The following is an 18,471-nucleotide window of genomic DNA, read 5'->3' on the forward strand; positions in this document are numbered from 1 at the left end:
GATCCTTGACATTCCATTATGGAAAGGTTTTCTTAACCATAATCCACAAACCCCACAAGATATAGAACAGGCATCTTCATTTGTGAACTCCAGACATATTGGGCTGTTATGTCTATCATCCCCAGTATTTATTCCAAAGATTGGAAATCATAAGAGCGTTAACACATTGGAAGAGAATCAGATTGGTGAATAAAAATTTGGAACGTAAAGCTGATAAGTTCCCGGGTAAAATCTTAGTGATATTTGAAGAGTCGCATCCCACAATCAAACTAAAAATTCCATTATCTGGATCATATACCTCTTAATCCTCCTTTCCATGAAATAGTTGAATATTCTATTATACATAGGTCACTAGATAGGGAAGGGAAGAACAAACATTACCTTATTCTTTTCAGAATGATCTGCAATTGTCTTGAGATGTTCCACCAAGAACTTGAGGGTCTCATAATAATGGCCTGGCAAATCCCGGATCTGAATCAGAGATGGAAGAAATATATACATTTTTAAAATAAAACCAATCCAGAGTATTTATTTGTCTCATTTTATGACAGATGCTTATGCAAGATCCTATTCCAGATTCTCTCGCCTTTTCTAGTTTCAAGCCATTATTTTGCTTTTTAAAAATTGGCATAAAAGAAGTGGTACTATAGGAACATGCCAACTGTAGAATTCCACTGTTCTTCCATAGTGTACATTTACTCTTACAAGAACTTTTAAAGCATTCCAATAATATGTATACTGATATGTCCTGCACTATGACAAGGCTAGACAAGATTTCCTAATGGTTAGTGCATGTTCTCTGCTCTGTAGGAAAAGTATGTTTTTCTTGCCTTTGTAGCATCCACTATTTCTTGCATTAATGCTGTGTGACATTTCCACCTTAAGCTTGTTTTAAATTAATTACCCAGATGGCTTTCAATTGAATAAAGAATGCTTCATATTCTCAATTCTCAGGCATGATATTCCCCTCTGAAAAAAAAATCGGGGCCGGCAAAGAGACCCCCCCACCGCGCGCCAAGAAATCGCTGCGCAGCTCCCTTTTCCTGCCGCTCAGCGGCCTCTGCTCACACCGCCCGGGCTCGCCGCACCGCCCGCCCGCCGGGCTCCGCTCAGGTATCCAGCTGGGGCTGTCAGGAGTTGCTAGCCGGCGCAGCTCAGCATGTTTAGTCCCGTTGCCTCGGGAAGGGAAAGGCAAAACCAGGAGCCACTGCTGCCGTTGCAAAGCGCCGCCGCGGCTCTTCCTTTTTGCCTTTCCCTTCCTGAGGCAACGCGGGACTGGAGTCACGCAGAGCCGCGCCAGAAACTCCTCACTCGGGGCCTCCGAGGGGAGGGGAAGGAGGAGAAGAAGGGGGGGAAGGGGGGTGATTCCCAAAAAAATTGGAATTCCGATTTTAATCGGAAGAATATCATGTCTGATTCTTAAGAAAATAAAACATAACAACTTCAAAAGACATATAAAGGAACTGACAGGCCACTAGTGAGTGTTAATACATGGGAAAAGAAGAAAGAAGTGTGCTTGGCGGTGATATATACAATAAAAGAACCAGTTTACAGATCTGCAGCAAGCAAACATATTACAAGCCCATCCTATCTCCTACTACAGGAGACTGATTTGTATGTTCACCTGTCTTTTCTCTCTTATAAGTTCAAGATTAATCTTATACAAAATAACACAATTGAACAATCTGGGTCATTCTCTACAGTATCTTCCTTTAAAGTTGCACAGTGTGAAATACCAGGATTCAAAGCAAGTATTCTATGGTCTAGCTGTGTCCACTGAAGCTGATGTATTGGTGGTCAGAAGTTGCACTTGCTGCCTAGACATATTAAGCTCAATATAATATTCAGTGGCTCAGAAAAACTTCGGATGGGAATCGAATCTCTGGCTAGTTTAAAATGCTAGAGACTGAATCTTCAGCATAAAAGGAATTGTTACTTTTCATTATGAAGATTGTTCCTTGTTGGAGTGCGGAAAGCATACAGGGTAGGTTCAATAATCCTATCTTGGCTACTCTCCATCCCTCCCCCCCAAATAGTATTCTACCACTGAACTGAACTGCAGCCTTTCTTGCATAACAGAGACCAGCAGAGACATTTCCCCATATAGTCCTCCAAGGAAAAAGCCAGCAGGAACTTCCAGGGGCTTACCAGTTTGCGTAAGGTCTTCATCCTTTCACTGGCATCTTCTATCCGGTTGGCTTCAATAAAGTCATTGTACTTATCTTGGAAAAAAAACATTTCTGATTTGTGGTATCATTTTAGGACAAAACAAATCGAGTAATTCAGAACAACTGAGAATGAGATTCAAAATACGTCTTGAAAGACCATCATTTCTACAATCTAATTTCAGCTTTGGAAGTTAAGATAGCTAGAGCTACTAATTTCTGAGTTCACTTACTAACTTGATTTCTGAAATCTGAAATCCTGAATTCATTTAGTTTATCTAATTTATGTGTTAGATTTAAGTGGTAAGGACAATTAGGAAAACACTTGATTGTAAATTTGGGGGTGGGGGTGAGGAATATAACATTCAGTCTTATCATAGCCATGAACAAGTACAGCATAGTATTTAGGGGGGGAAAATATAAACAAATTTCTGAAAAACCAGATGTGATTTTAATTCAAATTTTCAGATATGAAAATTTCAGCCTTACTGGTTTGGGAAAATAATAATTCTAGCAGGATTCTTGAGAACTTTACAACTTGCCTGGCTAAAACATTTGATTTCTTCCCTCCTGAAATTAACTATGTTTTCTCTCTCCCTGTTAAACCTAAGGCAGCGTGGAAATCTGCATTTGGAAACTCTTTATTTCCTGTGAACAAAAATAGATTTTTTTTCCTATGTTTTTGTAGGCAGCAAAAGTATTATATAAAGAATTTTAGACATGGGGAAAGAAATCACCTTCCCTTCTTGGTGTCTTGCCACAGACTATGGTTTAATCAAACCCCCCCCCCCCCATTGTGCCATAACTACCAGGACATTCTTTTCTAGCCACAATTTTCTTCTAAAATAATTAGGTGAGACAGTCCTTACCTAAGCACGCAACACGTATTACCATGCGGTAAACATGCACTGTGATGTTATTACCACAGTTGAAACATGCAATGTGCAGCGGTGAGAACTGCATTACAATAACAAGTTACCAGAGAAGTAAAAAGTTTTTCCCACTTCCCACAATCACATCCCAGACCCTAAAAAAGCCTAAATCAGTTCCTTTTCTATCAGCTTTTGAAAAATTAAAGTGAAGTTGAACCTTGAGTCATTTTGTAACACCAATCTCTACACCTCTTAGACAAATGTGATTTACTAGCTATGGCTTGAGCAAGAGAGAAACTATGCCCTGAAACCAATATAATCAACCATAAAAAGATCACACAGAGTCCCTTAGAAACCAAAGGTTAATATTTCCTGTCTGAATTTCTGGGAAAAATCATCTTGTTATCCTGACTGGTAAAGCAGCCAAGGGATAGTAGATCGCCATCACTCACCGTCGGTAAACAGAGGCTCTGGGAGTTTCCGGAAGAAGGACTTCAAGAGGCTGCAAATAACATTCAAGTCTTGCCATCTCTGGGGTTGGAGAATGGAAAGAGTTTTTTGATATTTATTTCAATTTTGATTTTCGCTTATTATTACATAAAACATTTTACATTTTCCAAACACCGTAAAGCATGTTGAGATCAAACATTTTTTTTAAAAAAAACTGCCCTATGAATTTTTCCAAGATTTTTAAAGAAGGCCAATGGCCATAGCCAGGGCAACCAACATTCTCCACTGGCTTCATCTATTTTTTTCTAAACAGATTGGCAAGTTATAATACACTGTGTGCACAATTATCAGGCAAGTGATATTATGCATATTTTTCACCTTCAAACTGTATAAACTTGAATGCTTAGTGAGTATAAACATATCAGATGATGTGTACTTGTGTAATGAGGGAGGGTGTGGCCTAAGGAGATCAACATCAAGGTGTGCATATTAGGCAGCTTCTTTTTCTCAGGTAAAATGGGCCTAAGAAGAGATTTAACTGACTCTGAAAAGTCAGAGAGATGCAACACTCTTGAAATTGCTAAGTTATTGGGACGTAATCATGGAACCATCAAACCATTATTTTGTTGTAAATAATGAACAGAGTCGCAAGAAACGTGTTGAGGGGGGAAAAAAGATCCAAATTAACTCCCCAAAATTTGAGAAGAATCATATTGAAGCTACCAGGAACCCATTATCCTCCAGTGCTGTCATATTCCAGAACTGGAGTGCCCAGAAGTATAAGATGTTCAGTGCTCAGCGACCTGGCCAAGGTAAGGCTGATGCCAAACCACCACTGAACAAGACATATAAATTGAAATGGCAAGACTGAGTCAAGAAATATCTGAAGACAGATTTTTTCAAAGGTTTTATGGACTGATGAGATGAGAGTGACTCTAGACGGACCAGATGGATGGGCTGGATCAGTCAAGGGCATAGAACTCCACTTCGGCTCAGATGCCAGCAAGGTGGAGATGGTCTCCAGTATGGGCTGGTATTATTAAAGATGTGCTAGTTGGAACTTTTTGGATTGAAAATCAACTTCCAAACCTACTTCCAATTTTTTAGAAGATACTTTCTTCAAGTAGCGGTACAGGAAAAAGTCTGCATCTTTCAAGAAGACCATGATGTTTATGCAGGACAATACTCCATTACATGCATCAAAGTATTCTACTGCATGGCTAGCCAGGAAAGGCCTTAAAGATGAAAGAATAATGACAGGCCCCCTTCCTCATCTGATCTAAACCCTATTGAGAATTTGTGGGCCCTTCTTAAATGGGATATTTACTCTCTGAACAGTGTCTGGGAGGTTGTAGTTCCTGCTGCACAAAAAGTTGATTGTCAACAGATTACAACACTGACAGACTCCATGAATGGAAGGAATGGAAGGATTACAACTATTATTGAAAAGGCACTGTTTTTTTTTAAATGTCAGAAATATTTATTTGTATATTTTGAGTTGTTTGTTTATTATGCTAACTTTAACAGATGAAAATAAATGAATTAAATGAGAAAATTTTCATTTTTCATTTAGTTGCATAATAATTCTGCACACTAATAGTTGTCCAATAATTGTACACACATAGATATTCTCCTACGAAAACCAAAACCTCATTTTTTACTTTCTTAAATATTCAGGTTTGAGGTTTACTAACATTTAGGATTGACTGAGAGTTGACTGAGATTGACTACAGTTGTTCAATAATGAAATTAATCCTCAAAAATACAATTTGCCTAATAATTGTGCACACGGTGTAGGAAGCTGCATTTATGCATTTATGCAAGTATATTGGTAGTCTTCTACTAGAAGAAGCTTATTCCCTACTTTCTCTGGGCCTGCACACAAGACTAACAGAAGGAGATATTTTCACTCTCATAAAGGACTTTAGAATAAGCTTACATAACCTTGTATCATCTTGATGCATTAAGAATCGAAACTTCCATTGTTTTGAGCAAGAACCCCTGTTGCCAAGCTGACCCAGGAAATGAAAGTTGCAATCCGGAAGATCCGGAGTACAAACTATTTAAAGTGCTCAAAATAATTCAGATAAATTGACTTTTATAATCCTTCTATGAACTCTTAACAATAGGAAAGTGATAATTTTCTTCACACTATTAATAGGATTAAGACTGATAAGAAACAAAGACAAGATAATAAATGTTGTTAGTATTTCTATTATTTATTCATTTTTATTTATTTCTCAAACTTATTTGCTGCCTATCTCGCTGTGTCTTCTAATAGAAAGGCCATTGTATACAGAATACAGAAAGGCTTTGGATCTTCCTCGCAAGTAACCCAAAATAATACATACACATGCCTCATATGTAAACACATGTACTATAAACAAATGACAGCTAGGTGTCAGTACTAGCTAATAATATTGGGGCATTTTTTCAATAGAAGTGAAAAGAGCTAAGAGTGTGAGCTAAGCAATCTTATTCTCACCTCATCTTGCAAATTGATTTCTGCTGCCCCTTTGTTTAGTTGTTCTTGTAGGCTAGATACCACAGCATTGTTCCCTGGGACTCGATAGATGCCCATGTATTCCAAACCTTTGTCTTCCACTACCTTGCAGCAGGCTTCCACAATTAGGGGGATTTTCTGTGTAAGACAGGATGATAAAGATACTGGTACCAGGGTTGGGAACCTTAAAAATCAAGATCCTTTTTTGTGAGGTAGAAGTAATTTGAAGCCTTAAACCAGTTGATTAGCCCCCAAAATATATCATATATGTTATCCCTTGGATTCCAAGCATATTTCTTTTACCAGAACTCAAATCCGTCTACTCTGAAGCACCTTCCAGATCTTACTACTAATGAATCCATGTTCAAAGCTTGGATTCTTGTCCTTTAAGTGGAAATGAAATTCAGGAATGAGTTTCACATTTCCAAAGAAACCACAAACAATATTATGCTCCAATCAGATCTCAAGCCATGTTAATTTTGCTAACACTAAGTTCCACCTTTCTTATTTAGGAATATGTTATGTGGATATTCCTCAAGAAGTAACCTTATACCTGAGCAATCAAGTTCTTCCCATTAGATCAAAACTCAATTTCCTTTACTGTCATTTCCCATTCCCCAATTCAACATAGATCTCTTTCCCTGCATACACTTAGCTACATTTTTACTAAACCAAGAAAACAGGCTAGGCTGTAATTAGGTTCCAAGCGGAAGCTCACAAATTAGATCTCGTGGCAGATTATTGACATGTTGAAGTGATAACATTTTCCCTTAACAAAGTTCCCAAGACATTGTTCTTTTCTTATCCAGAATAAAAGACCTAGTGCAACTGAAAAGAGATTATTACCTTGTTGTCAGGAGCTGGCTGGCAGTCTTCTAACCTTATACCAAATGCTCTTGGAACAGGTTTTTTGCTCTTCTTCATTAAGTTGATGCCCCAAGGAGCTTTCTGAGGAACACTGTCATCTGGAGAAAAGAGGGAGGAAAAGAGAAGACCATTAACTGAGAAGTAAGAAATGGTAGAGAAAAATAAAAACAGCAGATCAGTCAAAGATGTATCTAAGGTCAAGTTTATGAAAAAAAAGTGTTAAATGGGAAAAGGATACTTGGTGATAAGGTTTCTTTATCATGTTCCTATGATATAAACAAGTTAAGAATAAATATTTTGAAACAAAGAATCTAATGGGGCCAAAGATTTCAAAATAGAAAGAGGGAAAATATAGCAAAGTATTGATAACAGAAGAAATTATGCAGTCCAGTTTTCCTAAAATTCCATCTTTATTTTTGTGATAACCTTGATCTTCCTGGGAGTTTGTTTCCAGTTCCTCCTTACTGCTCTGGTCTTCCGGACCTACCAGCCGCTCATAGAATTCCTGAGCCTTTTCCATGGAATCTATTTTAATTTTCCTTTCGTTCCAAGACACACTTAACATCCCCTCTGGGATTAGCCATTTAAATGTGATTCTTTTCTGATTTAAGTAAGCTGCTAAGAACTTGTAGTCTCGCCTTTGTTCTCTTACTCTTCTTGGTATTCGTTTGAGAATCAAGACTTCTTTATCTTTGTACATGATTGTTTCATCTCTGGACATCCTATATATGATATCCCGGACACTCCTTCTCGTAAATCGTATATGGACTTCTCTTGAGCATTTGTGGCGTCTCGCATAATTAGTGCTAACCCTATAAACTTCATCAAACTCCCTTAAGATGTCATCTTTATCCTTTTCCAATAATCCAGCCAGTATTTCCGCCATTAGTTGTTCCAGGTCTTCTTTTGATTCCACTACATTTTGGAATCTCAAGTATGTAGCCGCCTTGTCCATCTCTAGGTAGACCAGTGAGTCCTCCATTTCTTTACTCGCACTCTTTAATTCTTCATCTACCCTTTCTAATTTCCTTTCAGTTCGTTCAGTCCTTTTCTCTACCTCTTTTATTGTTGCTTCATTTTTCTCCAAGGCCTGCTGTAATATTCCAACTTTGTCCTCTACTTTAGAGATGTCCGCTTTCATTTCTGCTTTTAATTTCCCCATCTCCTCTTTTAGTTCATTGATATCTGCTCTCGTCTCGTTATGGTTTTTCATCATTGTTTCTTGCAGCTTCGTCATCGATTCCTGTAAAGTCAGCAAAATTGATTGGATGTTGGCATTCAAGATTTTGGCTTGTTTCTCCACTGGTAATGTTTCTTCTACGGTTTTTTGTGCCATGGGCGAAGCTGTTGCCAACGTAGTTGTTAATGTCGGGGTGACCTTTCTTCCAGTTTTCAGAGCTGTAGTAGTTGTGGAAGTCATTTCTTTTAAGATTTGTTTCTGTTGATGAACTATATTAATTATATTATCCCAAATTAACATTCAGTGATATAATCTCTGTATTGGGATTGACCGGTATCTAATTACTTAATCTATCTATCTGCTGGATAGCTGTGTTCTTAGCTGGTTACTGGAGTATATATATTATTTTAGATCCAAATTCTAAATCACATATATAGTTTTGTAGGGTCCGTGCTCAACCTCTATACTTCACTTCATGTAATAAATATATATATAATAAATATTATATCAAATCCAACTATATTTAAATATTATAAATATATATGTGTATTTATCTAACCTTATCTTAAATATTAAATATTCTTAAACACAAACAATATTACATTCGTCCCAAGTAGATTAATTGTGGTCACACAATAAATTGTAATATTAATATATAAAACTCTGTACTTATTAATTAAATAGTACTTAATGTTCTTACTATTTTCCCTATATATCTAGTCAGAGTATAACTATCACTATTATTAATAACTCAATTGAATCAATTAATTCAATTATTTAACAATCTAATACAACAATCAATATTCCTTTACTGAGTATGCATATTTATAATCATTATAAAGAGAGAATAAGGAAGGAGAGATAGTTCATCATAACGCCAAATAGTAAGGAAAAAAGAAGAAAAAAATTGAACAAATGTATAGAGAAAGGGGAATAAAAAAAGGGGTGGGAAGGAATTTTGAAGTAAGTTTTTAGTTTTCCGTCTCTAAATTTAAGAGCTTTCACTCCAAACGCACTAGAAGTGGGGAGGTAAAAATGCTGAATAATGACTGCAATTACGCGGTATCTCCACTCATTCAGAAGCTTCCAATTTTGCCTTTTATCTTAACGTTCCTAAGTTCAATTTTCCTGATTTTCTTCAGATGGAACCACCTCCTCAAATAGATCAGTATTCTCCCAAAGGTCTGTTAAGTGGTTTATATTGGTTATATTGTTACGATAACTTCAGGGTTTCTAAGTATCGCCTATGGCGCCACACTGTCTCTTTTCCGTCAGCTTCGATCTTCTTCCTGTCTCCGCTTTAATAAAGTCTATCAGAATAAAGATCAAATGGAATAGTCCGAATCCTCCACAACTTCCAGACTCTTTCCAGACGCTAGTCTCCCAACCTCGTAAACTTCCCTTTTTACTCGTTATTGTCCTCACTCTCTCTTCTGTTTGCCAAGCCCTTTCACTTTCACTTGTCTCGCATCCGCTTTTTGGCTGCTTTCTTTTAGGGCTCCAGACAGACACTTATAACAGCCTTATACAAGTCTATGACTTTCCAATCCTCCTCTCCGCCGCTGATTTTCTCTACCACACTCTTCCCCAACGGTCTCACAAACTGTCACTCACTCGCTTCTTTACATCGGTGGCAGTCCGGACTTCGGAGCCGCCATTAGTGGGAGGCTGTTTCTTGCTCGTTGGGCTCTGGAGGGCTCCTCTTCACTGCAGGGGGGTTGCCTTCCCCACACTGCAGCCCGAGTTTTCCCCGCACCGGCACGAATCTCTCCGGGACTTGAGCACCCTCAAGCGCCAACCACAAAAAGAGATTAACTGAAACCACGGACGGGCTTCTGCACCTGTTCGTCCTTGCCTTGCCACTGGAAGTCTCATGAATTTTCAGTTTTATGACAAACAAAAAATTAACACATATATCAAAATATACTCAATTCAGATATTAAAATGAAAAATAATCTCAAAACCAATTAAAAAAAATATGTCAAGACCACAAACCACTTCTAAAAACTGGAGAATAAAAGTACTTTTAAAGTAATTCTGTACTTGAAAGGCACTCAAAAAAGTCTTTATCCCATATAAACATTATCTCTGTTGACATCAGATTCTAATGTGCATGCACTTCGGTCAAATCAGCTAAATCCATTGTGTCCTGCTTGGTCTCCAATGGCTGCTACAAGTCATCACATGAATATCCAAGCATTTGAACTCATCTTTATGCAATAGATTCAGATGGGATGAAGAGTGTATAGTACAGGGTGCTTATTGGAACATTATTAAAATTATCATAAGGAATTTATGCAGCACATTTTATGTCAGTCATAAGACAAACTGTTAAAAAAAGTAAATCCACAAAAATGCAAATACAAAACTGCAAATGATTCACTGAGTCCCTAGTTGAAGAGACTTGAATCCAAGTTTCCAGCAGAATCCATTATGATATAACTATGGTTTTGGATCAATGTTGGAGTTTGGATTCTGCTTCAAGATGTTGCCGCCAATGGCAACCTCGGTAAAATGCTCTCTAACAGTTTTGATCCCCATGCCATCACTCTGGTAAACACCTAACTCCTATAGCACTATCTTATGCTTAAAGATATTTACCCATGTAGTAGCTATATTGTTATCATTCTTGTCAACTTCAACATCTTTCTCACCTTTTAATCTTTCTCACCTTTCATCTTTACTACTTTTCTTACTGGCATATTATGATTTATCAATTGTTGTATCTTAAACGTTATGATTGTATCTTATGATTTATGACCTATGACTTATCACTTTGTATACACACTGACAGCTTATGCACCAGAGACAAATTCCTTGTATGTCAATCACACTTAACCAGTAAAGAATTCTGTTCTGTTCTGTTCTGTTCTGTTCTGTTCTAGTCTAGTCTAGTCTAGTCTAGTCTAGTCTAGTCTAGTCTAGTCTAGTCTAGTCTAGTCTAGTCTAGTCTAGTCTAGAGTAGAGTAGAATAGAATAGAATAGAATAGAATAGAATAGAATAGAATAGAATAGAATAGAATAGAATAGAATAGAATAGAATAGAAACAGGAACGGAACAGAATTCCTTATTGATCAAGTATGATTGGACACACAAGGAATTTGCCTCTGGTGCATAAGCTGTCAGTATGCATACGAACAAAATGATAAGTCATAGGTCATAAATCATAGTCTAATCTTTTCCATAGTTGTTTCTTGTTTCATAAACAAAATTTGGTATTACTTTAAGAACAATTCAATCGGTCCAATTCAGGGTATGGGTTATCACATTTAAACCTCTTCAAGACATGAGACATGTCTCAGTTACATCGACTCATCCCATCCAGTCAAGCAGGGAGGGCATGCTACGAATCCCATCAATCAAAGAATTGATGGGATTCATACTGGTGTGTTTTAGGAGGAGGATCTTCTCTGCAGTTACCCCCACACCTTGCAAAATCTTACCTTCAGGGTGAGGCAAGAAATCCACTCTTCTGCTTGTTTAAAAAGAGTGTTAAGAACTGGCTCCACAATTTACCATGGAAGTCTAAGAATCTATGCAACCTTGAAGATGGCTGGTGGATTGAGTGCACTCTCTCTGCTTTGTTAACATTTTAGCATTCTGAGTTTTTTAGCTTTGGTTTTCACTTTTAACTTATAAATTTTAACTTTGTTCTTAATTTTGTTTTTAGTCATGTGTTTATATTGTTTTATTATGTATGTTGTTGTAAACCACCCAGAATCACTTCAATGGGCAGTGTAGAAATTTAACAAATAAATAAAATAAGCAAAGGTGGGGCACATAATAAGATTAGGATTAGGAAATTAGGAAGCAGGATCAGAGTACAAAATGTCAGAAATTGGTATTGGCTAGAGATAATGGAAACTGTAGTTTAGCATATTTAGATAGTGTCATGGTGGAAAACTATGGGTCTACATAGTAATGTGCAAGATAGACAACTTCTCATAGCACCCCCATTCTGGAGCAACTGCACAAGTCTTCCATACCTTTTACTGTTACTCCATCCTGCCGTGGGGAGTAGGGTGGAGCTATTCCTGTTTGCTTCTGGCCTTCTGACTTCATCCCTGACCCTCGAAGACCTTTGGGGGAAGAATCTGGTTTGGTCCCTGAGGAACTGAAAGGAAAAAAGACCGTGCAAGAAATTGCTTAAAAATTCAGGAATAACTCATCCTGCATGTTCTGCATGAATATACACAGAGAAGACTTTGTTTTTCAAGGCCCCCTTTGATTTGAATGCAAAACTTGAAGAAACAAAGGACATCATGGGAATGCTAATACAGAAGTCCAAACTACTCTGTCAAGACTGGGAGCAGAGATTACAGAAGTGGTTTCAATTTTTTTTTATCCATAGGTACAGTGTTTCATGTGCTTTTTTAATTTGTCCCTGACTGCTTTTCAGACGTAAGTTCAGGCCAAAGTTAACAAGAGATACAAAGCAGGAGCAAATGGAAGCTATAGGTTAAGACATCCCTTCCCAAAATGCCACCTATTTTCATAAGAGAATTCTACCCTACCAGCTGTGGGGAGGAAGCCTCATGTATGTACTGACTAACTCTGTATCCAGAGTTCTTTCACAAACTGACCTTCATTCAGATATTTAGTAAACTGTCATAATTTAAAAATGGAATATATGTATTCCATTTCCATGTATGTATGTATGCATGTATGTATGATATATGTATATGTGTAATGGTATGTATATGTATATAATTCAGATTTTTCAGTTTCATCAAATAAATTTCCAGATATCAAGTCCTTCAGTGATAAGGTATAAATTCTTTGTGAACTTCACTTTACAAACAAGGATTAATATAATCTATAGTGTTACATTCTTAGAAAACAATCCCTGAATCATAAAGACTTCTGTAGAACAGGTTGAAAGGGTTTCAGCTTCATCCTAAACCATTGGTATAGTGGTTAAGGCATCAGATTAAAAACCAGGAGACTGAGGGTTCTAGTCCCACCACAGCTATATAAACCAGCTGTGTGAGCTTGGGCCAGTCAGTTATTTGTTGTTATGGAGAACATGGGAGGAGAAAGGAGTAATAGATACATTTGCTGCCTCGAGTGTATAAAAACTAATAAAGGCATGATATAAAATAAAATAAACATAAATATATATATTGAAATATTTTTAATGGAGGTGTGTTCAGCAACCTGAAATTTCAATTGAAATAGACCACACTCAGATTTATCATCTAAGAAATATGAATTATTGGCAGAAAGAGGGCTAATTCTCAAAGAGAAAGATAGTAAGATGGTAAGTAATTTACCTCACTTTTCGGTAATCATTTAGTTTCTTATTGATCAGTGCTTGGCTTGCAAACCCAGGGTCCTGGTAATTAAAAAAAGGAATACAAAAGGGAAGGGAGAAAAACAGACAAGGAATATGAGAACTCATTTTGATGTTTTTCTTTTTGACTGAAACAATCTTTTTGCCGACTTTCTTGGAAAAGTTAAAATAAATCGAAACAGTTTTTAGAATTACTAATGAAAAAACTGATGGTTCTAACAGTCTGATCTTTAAATTCTGCTCACTTATTAACAACTGAAAGAGAACTTTAATTTAATCAACTGACCAGCAGAGGTCACCCTAGATAAACCAATTGGAGCTTCCATCAGAAATTCCACATTAGAACTCAGGAATTGTAGAAAATTGATATTCTTTCTCAGACTTTACAATTCAAAGAAGTCATATATGCAGACAAATCATGAGCTTCCAAAGATTGCTTTAGGATACATTACAGCAGCCATTGGCAATTCTGTTTGAAGTTTTGGTGAGTGTAGTTCCGTAGCCTCTGAAGGCTTTATGTCCATAATACTTGCTATGTTTCCATTCAGCAGTTGCAGTACTGGAAAAGTATCCAGAGATCCTTGTATATTGCAGGAAAGCCTCAGCTGTCCTTAGCCATACAACTTAATCATCCCTACATGAGGGATTCGCAGTTGGGTTCTTCCCAAAGGTGGAAGATAAATTAAGAAAAAGTAATGGTGGGCTTGCTAAAAGAAGTACATTTGAGAGCAAGTGCAAAAGAGAAAGCCACCAGGACAATGACTTCTCACCTCGCCCTCGGCTTTGCTACTCTCCCTGATTGCTTTAATCCAGGCCAGCATGTCATCCCGGTCCTCGGCCTGAAAGAGACATTCACAGAAGTCAGCGGTCGTCAGCCGGAAGACGTGCTTCCTCTTGGTGTCACTGTAGGAGATGTCTACCAGGCACGCTCGGATGCTGATTGGTGGCTGCTCCTCCTCACCTGGGGGCGGGGCAAGGGCCACAGCCTCCCTTCGGTCCTTGCATAAGTAGAGTGAGTGTGCACGCAGGACAGCAAAGGCCCGTTTCCACTGCCGGATGCCTCCGCCAACTTTCTGCAGAGGAGAGAGGAAAGGAGGAATGAGACCTGCGAGGGGTGAGGAGGAGAAAAAGATCTATAGGAGAGATGAAGAAAAAAACAAAGAGAACGATGCAAATTTGTTGGGCACAAGGAACCAGAACAACTCCATGAAAAAGTAACTGCCAAAGTAATTTTCTTATTATTATTCCTCTATTTACAAGAATCTTGCCAGACTAATTGCATTTTCTCGAGAAAAGCCAATTACAAGCTTCAAGAATCTGGCGTCTTTCACTTGCTCCCATGGAGAGACTCCAAGCTAGACTCTTTACTCCCCTCCTTTACTGTAACTGGAAATTCCATCTTATTGTCTTTCAACATGTTAGCTCAGGAGATGTATGTATTCTAGTGTTCCCCAATCTGGACAGATCTGTGGATTTCAATTTCCAAAAATGACCAGCAATTCTACATAGGGTGCCCATATTAAGAAAGATTGCAACATCGTTTCTGCAGCTCTCCAGAATTTTACACTAGACCTAGCTAGAAATGTGCTGAGCCAAACCTAGAGCCTGTGCAAAATTGGCATTCCACCTTGGTGCCAAAATTAAAATTGTCTTCTAAAAAATACAGCAATGTAATATAAACTGAATCGTCTTCAAAAGTTAAAGCTCTCTTGCAGTATTGAACAGATTTATCTTATAGATTTATACTTCTTGGTTTAAATCTGGAATTCAAAGCACATCGACATGTCTGATTATTTATAAAACTGTTACTAATCTAACAATTTCCCTATTCAAATATTGGTAAAATTTTAATACAGATTCATTTCCAAGAATTGGTATTCAAAACATATCAATACATAACTGTCCTTTCTTACTAGAAGGGAAATCTGTTTTAAAATATAAACCTTTACTGTATTATTTTTAAAGCAACTGGATCCTGTAACAATAAAGTTGCATCAAATCAGAATTTTCACATATTAAATGGACAAGGAAGAGCTCCTTCCTTCTTATTGCTCTTTTACCAATTTTAGATTCCTCTTCCTTGTTAAGTAACTCTTCAATGTTACTGGGTATATTCATTGTGGATTGACAGGATCCCTGTATTAAACAACAGGTTGCCCAGAAAATGACTAGCACATGTGCTGTTTTCATGCTGTCTCTTTAAGCCCCCTGCTTACCCCACAGGGAAACATTGCCTATAAAAGCTATGCTGAGAAATAGCTGGTGGTTGTGAGGGAAGGGGGTGTTTGTTTCTGTGTGAAAGTAAAGCAGCTAAAAAGCTAATATTCTCTAGCAATATTCACAGAGTAGGAATAGTAGAATTTATAAGGAGCAGTAATTAGAATAGCAGTTGTTGGACTAGTAATAGCAGTGGGTAAGAATGAAGTAGGAGTGAGTCATAGCTTTGAACGCTTGCATGTGTCTGTTGTCTAGGGACCTGTGTTGTGTTGACTCTTTTGTGTTTTGAGCCCATGGAACTAGTTACACTTAAAAGAACTCATGACTAAGTGGTAGAGGTGGGATGTCCAACAGAGTATAACTACCATACAACCATATCATGCCATGAAAAAGCAAACATTAGGTGCAAACAAAAAGGCAGGTTGACTGTTGTAGAGCTCAGGCATTGCAGGAAAACAACCATTATTCTGACCGCAGAAACCAGACCTTTACCAGAACCTACAGTATACCACACAAACAGATAAGGAAAAGGTAGCAAGGAATATTCTTCCTTAGAAAAGACTACCTACCTTAATAGAGCCAAGTGTCCACCCTATGCCTTGGCTTGTAGTTAAGCCAGAGAAGGCAGAATAGCCAGAAAAGAAGCTAGGCTCAGATACCTGGACCAATATCATCACAGGAATGTTAAAGCAACAGAAAGAGGAAAGGCTTTGATTCATTAAAGATAAAAATTGCTTTGGAGAGAACGAGAAAGGAGTGAAAGAGAGGTAAGAAGAGAAGTGGAGGGAAGGCTGATAGACTTCCTTAAAAGTCACAGTCACCAGATAGGGCACATTTACCTCTATGGTTTTCAGAATTTGCAGTGAGGGGAGGTGGTCCCAAAGACATAAACATCTCTGAATTGTCAGAGGAAGAAAACATAGAAGTCTAATTTAACAGGTTTGAAATAGTTGCTAAGTTGCTAGTTTGAAATAGTTGCTAAATTGCCTGGGAGTTTAACAGGAAATAGCTTTCAAGCAAGGGAAGTAATGGATTACTGCCATGTTAAGGAGGTAATCCTGTATAGATATGATTTTCCTACTTCTATAGGCAGAAATTTAGAAGCTATGACAACCATGAAGGGATTCACGAACTATGGTTGAGGTTAGAAGACTTAGGTAGGAAATGGTTGAGGCCAGATGAAAGGAGCAAAGGAAAAGCGGTAGAGGAAGTACTTTTAAAACAGTTTCTACAGATACTCGCTATTAAACTGAGGTTTGGATGTAAGAACACAACCCAGAAACAGGCCAAAGGGCAGTAGAATTGACTGAGGACTGCTTGGCAGTAAAAGGATCACAGGATATTAGAAAGGAAGATACCGAAGAAGAAAGGAGAATAAGAAATCCTACTCCAGAAAGTAGGAACTATAAGGAGCTGGAAAGTTAAAGTTAATGGGAGTCAAGAAGCCTTTAGCTCGTGCTCAAACAAAAGGAAAACACTGGGAAGTCAAAGAGACCTGCTGTTGTTGTTAAACAATGGGAAAAATAGGCATTTGTTTAAAAAAAGCCAGTAGTACAAACATCTCTGGAGGGAAAATGTTAACGGGATCACTGCTAGAGACTTAGAAGATACCTGGAATAGACAGACATTGATACATTCTCATTTAACAACGGCAGCACCTATAGGAAAAGAGCTGCTTACGAGTGTGTTTGTGAGATGGTCCCATCAATTAAAACCAAAGTGCAGAGAGAGGGAAAGGAATAGGTAAAGGTGGTAGAATAATTTATAACTTAACCTAATGATTGGAACTTTTTTCCCACTTACAGAAGGCTGTATTTAGAAAAAGGAAGCTAAGATGATGGAAGCAGCCCGCTCTAGCCGCAACCTCGGGGCTCTCTGGTGGCCATAGCGCACCCCAACTTGCCCTCCCCCCCCAAGCAGGAGACTGCTGCTGCTGTGCGCAGAGCAGGCAGGGGAGCATGAGGATCTCAGGGCAGTGACTAGGCAGGCGGGCGGGCCACCCAGGTGCCTGTTGCCTCCTGGGGGCAGTAAGCCACTAGTGGCGGCAGCAATGGTTGCATCCCCCTGATCCGGAAGAGGAGGAGGAGGTGGTGGCCGAGGGGTAAAAGATGGACGAGGCCGCTGTGTCGCTGCCACCTCTCAACCTGCAAAAAGCGCTGCAGCAGTGCAAACTGGTTCAGAACATGGTTGACATCAACATCTCCAATCTGGAGGGGCTGTGCACCAAATGTGCCACCTCCCGTGACCTCCCTCATAAGGAGATCTGCACCTTGAGGTAGGCGGATGGGAGGAGGGGAAAGAGGAAAAAGGTGCACCTTCAGTCCCCACCCACACCCTCGTCCTGATAGCCAAGCAGGCTCTGGGGCATGGATGCATGTGAATGAGCCAAAAGCAGTGGAGAATGCCACGGAGGCTGCAGGTGGCCAAACGAGGCACTTGCTTCTTCTTTTAATGCAGGCTTGTAGTGGAAGGGGTGGGGAGACAATGATTTCCTCTTCCTGGACTTCTGTAGGGTTGATTTTTTTCCCTTCTCCAGTTTTATCTTCTCCATCAGACATGGGCAGAATAGTTGCTCCTCTTCTATCATGTCTGCACTGGCCCTCTGCGCTTCCCGTTACAAGTCGAGGAGGCCAAATACAGAAAGGCTCTTCTATCTCCCATTCCCCACCATGGTAATAACTAAAATCCTTCTTTTGCATGGCCCAGGCCCAGCAGGCAAAAGATGACCACAAGTGAGTGGGTGGGGGTGGGCTGGGCCGAGGCAACATTGGCCCACCTCCGTGTGCACGTGCACATGGCGGGATGGCCTGGGCTGGGCCGAAGTGATGCAAGTGATTACAGTTTTCAGGATGGCGTGTGGGCCGATCCTACCACATTGCTGGCTGGATCCGGCCCGCAGGCCTTGATTTTGACACCCCTGCTC

The 18,471-nt window shown here is 38.9% G+C and overlaps 1 protein-coding gene across 8 annotated transcripts in view; it reads right to left on the bottom strand.

The window, feature by feature from the left end:
* ARHGAP23 (Rho GTPase activating protein 23) overlaps window positions 1-18,471 on the bottom strand; it is a 201,768-nt gene that overhangs the window by 17,265 nt on the left and 166,032 nt on the right. For all 8 annotated transcript variants that reach the window (XR_015745822.1, XM_087946485.1, XM_087946482.1 and 5 more), the window contains 8 exons: window positions 14,102-14,404; window positions 13,312-13,373; window positions 12,025-12,152; window positions 6,837-6,955; window positions 5,973-6,128; window positions 3,490-3,568; window positions 2,149-2,222; window positions 382-471 (listed from right to left, as the gene is read on the bottom strand). Coding sequence is in view for 7 of the 8 variants with exons in the window: in XM_087946485.1 (XP_087802611.1) it covers window positions 382-471; window positions 2,149-2,222; window positions 3,490-3,568; window positions 5,973-6,128; window positions 6,837-6,955; window positions 12,025-12,152; window positions 13,312-13,373; window positions 14,102-14,404 (1,011 nt within the window). In the remaining variant the exon portion in view is untranslated. The remainder of the gene's footprint in view (window positions 1-381; window positions 472-2,148; window positions 2,223-3,489; window positions 3,569-5,972; window positions 6,129-6,836; window positions 6,956-12,024; window positions 12,153-13,311; window positions 13,374-14,101; window positions 14,405-18,471) is intronic.

This window comes from Notechis scutatus, chromosome Z, assembly GCF_049901735.1.
Source record: "Notechis scutatus isolate UNSWTSFEM ecotype Mainland chromosome Z, rNotScu1.2, whole genome shotgun sequence".
Classification (NCBI taxonomy): domain Eukaryota; kingdom Metazoa; phylum Chordata; class Lepidosauria; order Squamata; family Elapidae; genus Notechis; species Notechis scutatus.